Raw genomic sequence first — 6,872 nt, forward strand, 5'->3', positions numbered from 1 at the left:
ACACACCTTCTTCAAAGGACACGTGCTTTGATTTGCTAAGAATATTAAGTGGGCTCACCTCCTGGGGCCTTGGGACAAAAGCGAATGGAAAAATGTATCCCATGCCCTGTTTAGTAGGTCTATCTTTTGCTGTTCAGTAAGTAAGGATCACTCATAATCCTGTTTGCATTTTCGAGGTGCCTGGCAAATAGTGGGGTGATCCGCTTTCAGATATTATGAGGAAACCTATTTCTCCTTCCACTTTGCCCGGTACCCTTTCCTTCCACAGTCGCCGGTGCTGGGGGTGGGACACGCTTTACGACACACCAGTAGAAAATTCTGGAAAAGTGGCCCGCGTGGATCCCTCTCCCGACCCCTGTTTGTCGCTAATGCGGTCCTGTCTTTGGAAATATGAGGTTGGGCCTTTGCCTGACTCTCTTGCTGCCGCTGCCCTTGCTACTGCTGACAGTTGGAGCTGCCTCCTCCGCGCAGCGGCCTGACGCTGGGCCCGGGGCTGGGGCCGTCCGCGCTGTCCCAGGAGGCCACGGACACGGTCACTCTCCCCACCGTGCGGCCGCCCGCCACCCACGCAGGGGAGTCCGGGCCCGCGCCCCCTCCCGCGCTCGCCGCAGGTGAGACTCCCGCTCCCCACGGAGTTCTGTTTGGGTTTCCGTGGCGTTTGTTCCCCGCAGGTTGGTTTGTTTTTCTTCAAATTACAGATGCAGGGAAAACCGCCTGACATCATGAGAGCGGGACAAACGCTCACTTTGAAGGATTCCTGGGCAGGACTTCAAGTGAAATCATATGCCTGAGAAGAACTTGATACCGGTCTAGAGAAAATAACCAGCTCTGAGTCTGCCAAACCGTGGAATGTGCAAAATGCTCTACTTTTTTGCAAGAGGCCAAATGTCCCTTAAAAAGCTCCATTATGAATATGAGCCTGAGGACCGAAGGAGCAAGAAGCTTGTGTCGGTTGCTGAGTGTGGGGGAAAAGTACACACGTTGTGTGAGTTTCTGCTCTTTGACGTTATTTTATTAATATGTTCCACTTTGGGGAGGGTACCTGCAACTGTGCATGAATTATCATCTGTGCATGTGCTTGTTAGCAAGTGTGTGCACAAAGAGGGGAAATGTGTGTAATGGGAACAAAAATTTACTGCTTTCTTACGACTGAAGGCTGTCAATCCAACGAAATTAAAAGCAAGATTAAAAAATTACGTGCACAGTAAAGGAAACATTCAATTGTTTAGAATTCACCCAAGACAATTTAATACAATACTTTCCCTTCAGTGAATACACTCTGGCTAAAGGGTAAAGATTCCTGGGTCCAGAAATCGTATTAAATTCTCACTTCTGAAACAGAGGTAATTCATCCTAAATGTCCTTTAAATAAGAATAGGTAGTAAAGATAAAATGAAATAAAATGAAAATAGGAAATATTGATAGAAACACAGGTGCTTCGTTTCTGTTCTAAAAAAGAATTGGCACTGTGGTGTGTATGGGGTGGGGAAGGTTGGGAATACAGATATAGTCTGGCAAGCTGAAAATTGTATTCTAATAGTTAATATTTTCCACCATGAATCCTTCTCATTCAAAGTAAAACTATTCACCACCTTTCTTTCATTCATTTATTTATCTGAAAATCTCGGGGAAAATATTACCTTCAGTTTAGTATTTAGTATTATGTAACATAAATGTGGCATTTGATTTTCTTCCAAGTCTTTTCTCTTATGTGAAAAGTGGAGAGAACAACACACACACACACAAACACACACAAAGAAAAAAAAGGCAAAAGGAAGGCTACCTTTTTTGAAACTTCTAGTGTCTACATCATCAGAGGTTAAGATAGAAATTACCTTCTCAGCAAGGATGGTCAGCTCCATTCTGATGTACACCAAGAAATCTGAAATATCAAATAGTCAGGCCAAGCTAGTAACAAGATTCCTCCATGAACAATTTAGAAAATGGAGGTGGTTCAATGACACACACAAAAGAGAGAATTACCATCTTGATGATCTCCCTCATCCTTCTAGGGCACCCTCTTTACATTTCTGCTCTACACACACACACACACTCACACACTCCACAAATAATGTTTCCGTCTTGTTATCTTGTAAAGGACTATCAAAATCTAAAAAATTATTTCCCTAAGCTTTCACTGATCTTTTAATGTAAGTAAATTCTACAGGCTCCTTATTGTAAAACATGGTCTAAAATACAATAATAAATTTACAATATTGTTATGTCAGCATTCTATGATGTGTGGAGAGGGGGAAAAAAACCTTCAGGCAATATAATAACCTCAACCTGGGCTGAGCAAACACTATCTGTTTGGATTCATACACTTATTTGCCACAGTCATTATTTGATTTAGGCAGCAAAATTATTTGCCAGTTTGAAAGCATCCCTAATTATACTTGAAGGCAATAAACTGGATTCAAAAGTTAAGAACTTAGGGATACAAAGTCACTATTTTTAATGTTATTCATTATAAAACCCAGTAGTTTTTTTGGCCCAGAAATGACCAGAATGAAATTAAAAATCAAGCAACATTTGTCCCTGTTATTCCTTTACTTAATAAATCAGATTTTGTATACATGTAAGTAACGAGGGAAAAATTCTGTGTAATTTTGGATAAAATATATTTGCTAATGAACTGACTAGAAAATGAATAGCTATAGCATTTAAAATTGTAACTGTTCCAATAGTTACCGAAGATACTGAAAGTTCAGGTTCTTTATTGTGTTCTACTCCATAGCTGTATGTACTTTACTTTTAAAGAAGGAGCATGCTTCCCAAATGGACAACATCAACATGGGAAAATATTCTTAACTTTGGCTTGTCTTCTTAGCAAACTTGACATTAAATGTCATTCTCATTCATGAAAGAAGAGTTAAGCGAATTACTTTATAAATGGAATTCTCTGTCATGCCAAATTAAACTTTATTTTCTATACATTTGTGTTCATTTATATGTGTGTATAGACAGGTAATTTTGATAACACTTTATGCATCCCTTCACTGAAATAAACCTATTATTTAAAAATCCTTATAAAGAGTAGAAATCATGACAAAAACAAAGAGAAAATAGTGCTGAGTTCGTAGTGCTTATTTGCATTTAACTGTTTTACAGCTGCCTTCTCAAAATATAAGCAAGAGAGGTGAATAACTCTTAAGTTTTTGCTGTCTGGGGACCTGATAAGAGATGAAGGGGAGATGCTAAGTCCACTGAACACCAACAGGAATAACGATAAAGCTGTCTTTCTAAATAACATGCCTGTACCTGTCAGTAACTAGTTTTGAGTTTTTCACTGCTTTGTTTATATTAGTGCTCCCTCACCCTCTTGGGTGTCTCCAGAGTTAAACAAGCAGGTTTTTACCTCCAACTTAGTCCTTTAAAAATATAGACCAAACTTTAAGGTTCTGACAATTTTCAACCATATTTATTTATTGCAGAAAAATAATATACAAAGATATTTACAAAACAATCATAAAAATATGAATGCATTTAGACACCGGATCTATTTGCATTTTACCATGGGTCATCAATAAATAAATAGAATGTTGTTTTTGTATTTTAAGTTTTTTTTTTCCCTCAGAGGAAGAATGAAAAAAGGAATTAACTGACTGTGATTTTGCAAGTCAGTTTGATCCCAGTATTTTTATTTCTAAAGGTGTTCTTAAAATTCCTCTGATTGTTACCATTTTAAAATGGAGAAAGTCCATAATGATGCCTTTCCTTTCAGTGGCTGATTGGCACGACCTCTTGAGAATGCATGCATGAAAAAATAAAAATAAAAACATTCTTCGTCAAAAAAAAAAAAAAGGAACACAAACAAACTGTTCAGACTTCTATCAGAATGTAGAGGTGTGAGGATGGTGCCGCTGCCCGTCCGGGAATCACTGTCCACGGGCCTGTCTCGCTTTCTCTTTTAAAAGTGCGCCCCACGCCCTGTTTCTTTGAATTTGGATTCTGCTCTTCTAATTTCCAAGAAAACCTTTGGCATATATATTTATTTTTAATTATCCAGCTCCAGAGTCTCTAGACTGTCCATTTTCTCCTTCTCTGGAAGCAATGACATCTGCAAAAACCCAGAGGGGGGAAAGTTGGTTATTGTTTAGGTCTCTGTGGCTGTTTTCTAAGACTAGTGAGCACTGTTCTTATCACCACCACGGAGAAATTACGCTGAACAACCTGGAAGGATTTCAGCCCAAGGGCAAGAGGAAGTGGGTGGGCGGAATGGAGGAGGAGGTGGAATTTGGAAACATTTGTTTTAAGGAGAACGAAAACTTAAAGCCGAAAGAAAGGGAGGCGCTGGCAAGACTGTCCTTATCCATGACCCTCGACTCTTTCTCCGTCTTCCCTCCTGTCACGCGCACTCACGCACACTCACACCCCTCACAAGGGCGCATCCCTCTCTCCCTAGCGGGGACTAAGCTGCCTTCCAGGGACGCTCGGGAGATGAGGTGGCGGTGCCAGGTGGGGTGGGAAGGTTGAGAGGGGAGTAGGAGACGGGGAGGAAGGCGAGGCGGACAGGGAGCCGCGGCCCGGCCGTCAGTCGGTCTGCCACCTGAGCGGCGAAGGGGCGCAGAGGCGCCGGGTCCTTACCTAGGTCTCCGGCCCTGCCGAGGGGGTGGGGAGCTCCGCCTGCTAGTGGGACGCGGACATGGACCAGGCCCCCTCCATCCTCCAGACCGAGAAGGCGTAACTGAGCCGCTCGTGGGCCACATAGCTGCAGCTTGCCATCTTGGAGTCCAGCTCGTCGCTCTGTAGGACCTGGTAGAGGAAGTCGATATACCTGGCCGCCAACTTGAGGGTCTGGATCTTGCTCAGCTTGTCCGAAGGCAGCGTGGGGATGATCTTCCGCAGCGCGGCGAATGCCTCGTTCAGCGACTGCGTGCGCTGGCGCTCCCGCACGTTAGCCATGACCCGCTGCGTCTGCAGCTCCTCGTAGGATTGCGGACTCCCGCCGCCGCTGCTGCTGCCGCCGCCGCCGCCGCCACCGGCGCCGCCGCCGCCGCCGCAGCCCGCAGACTTCTTGCCGCGCTTGCCTTGGGCTGGGCTGCCAGGCTCCTCGCCGCCTCCGACGCCCCCGCCCGCGGACCCACCGGGCCCCGCGCCGCCCCCAGCGCTGCGCCGGCTACTGCGCCGCTTGCGCCCCCCGCGCTTGCCGCTCGGCGGCTGCTGCCGGTCCGGCTCCTCCTCGCTGTTGCTCAGGCTGTCGTCGGCCGGCGAGACTGGCGAGCTGGACACGTCCTGCATCATCTCTCGGGCGGCAACGCGCGGCCTCGCAGGCCCGGGGCAGAAGGGCGGCCCGGGGAAGAGGAGGAGAGCCTGGCGCCTCAGCCCGCCAGCTTCCCTCGCGCACGGCGCCGGCCCGGGCGGTGCGGACCGCGGAGGAGGGAGCGGGAGGAGGAACAGGGAGGATCTCCGCGGGGAGGGCGCGCGGGGGAGGCGGGGAGGGAGGCGGGAGGGGGAGGGGACGGTGTGGATGGCCCCGAGGTCCAAAAAGAAAGCGCCCAACGGCCGCACGCACACCCGGCTCTGCCTCCTGGAAACGCTGCCGGTGCCGGCGAGCCCGCGAGGTGTCTGGGAGTTGGGCGAAAGCTGCCGACTTGGAGGCTCTTATACCTCCGTGCAGGCGGAAAGTTTGGGGGCAGCAGTGTCATTGGCCTGACGTGGGGAGGAGGGACTTTTCGAAGTTTTATAGGAAACTTTCCGCTTTCCAGCCCCCCTTCTCCGTCCCCACCCCCGTTCCTCGGGGTCTAACAATTCGTCCTCCCAAACCATTCAAAAACGACCTGGCCCAGGCGGCCGGCCCCTCTGCCCGCCTCCTTGCTGCCCTCCCCCTTCCCTCCCCGCCACCCTCTTCCCGCGGGCGCGGGGCAATTTCCTTCCGCGCCGGAGCAAGCGGGCCGCGACCCCGCACCCGAGCGCAGCCCGGGGAAGCGGCCGGAGGGTACCATTCCCGCCGCCTTGTCGGCCCCTCCCGGAGTGGCTGTGACAGCAGCGGCGGCAACAGCTTCTACGCAGTGGGTGAAGTCTCATCTCGCCTCAGTACCCTCTAGGTCCGTGGCGCGATTTGGGACTGCTGGGGCGGGGGTGACTGGCAAGAATACCGGCAACGGCGGAGCCCACCCGATGGTCAGCCAGACGGGCCCCTCGAGTCCCAAGGGCCAAACCACCGTGGCTGGTCCTGAGGTCGTGGGCGTTTCTGAAGACGTGGCCGCGCAGGGGACTGCAGAACTGCGCCCCGGCCTATTCTCTCACCCTTCCTCGAGAAGCATCTGGGCCTTTCTGTTCCCTCCACAGTGTCTCGATCTGACGTTTCCCAACACCCAAAGGACTACACCTCCGAAGGTGCTAGAAAGAGGCAGACGTTCATTCTCCCGCGGAAGGCAGTCCTGTCCTTGGAGAAGGCAGCAGGGCCGGAGTGGGGCAACGCGGGGTCTTCGCCGCGGCCCTGATTGCCTGTGCTGCTAGCCCAAGGTGGAGTTCCTGTGGCCGTTTCATCCCCACCCCACTCCCAGATAAGGCCCTGCATTGTGACCTCTAAAGGTCGGCTCTGAGAGAGTGAGACGGGGGCTCAACATTGCCTGGACACGCGGGTCTGATGGTTGCGAGAGTCCCCTTTCCCACTCCACTCCCCACTCCTAGGAGGTCCAGTGAGCCTGTTCCGCGCTCCCCAAACGCATTCCAATCGTTTGGACACTGACATTTTAAGCGTTTCTATCTAATAAGTCACAGTGAAGAGCCCCGAAGAGGGTGTTAATGTAGATTCTGTCAAGTCGGAAGCAAGAAAAGTTGGCGAGCTGGAAAGGAAGGGACGCTGCCGTGGACGAGAACCCCATCTTTTCAATGCTAGACTTTTTTTTTTTTTTTCCTTTTTGGAA

At 49.3% G+C, this 6,872-nt stretch overlaps 1 protein-coding gene across 1 annotated transcript; it reads right to left on the reverse strand.

Annotated features, from left to right (window-relative positions):
- Positions 1–3,408: 3,408 nt before the first annotated feature.
- TWIST1 (twist family bHLH transcription factor 1) lies at positions 3,409–5,759 on the reverse strand. Its single transcript, XM_060156141.1, has 2 exons — positions 4,588–5,759; positions 3,409–4,060 (listed from the first exon to the last, which is right to left on the reverse strand). The coding sequence occupies exon 1, from the start codon at positions 5,242–5,244 to the stop codon at positions 4,630–4,632; it is 615 nt and encodes a 204-aa protein (XP_060012124.1). The 5' UTR covers positions 5,245–5,759; the 3' UTR covers positions 3,409–4,060; positions 4,588–4,629.
- Positions 5,760–6,872: the final 1,113 nt, after the last annotated feature.

The sequence above is a fragment of the Lagenorhynchus albirostris genome, chromosome 8 (assembly GCF_949774975.1).
Source record: "Lagenorhynchus albirostris chromosome 8, mLagAlb1.1, whole genome shotgun sequence".
NCBI classification, from domain to species: domain Eukaryota; kingdom Metazoa; phylum Chordata; class Mammalia; order Artiodactyla; family Delphinidae; genus Lagenorhynchus; species Lagenorhynchus albirostris.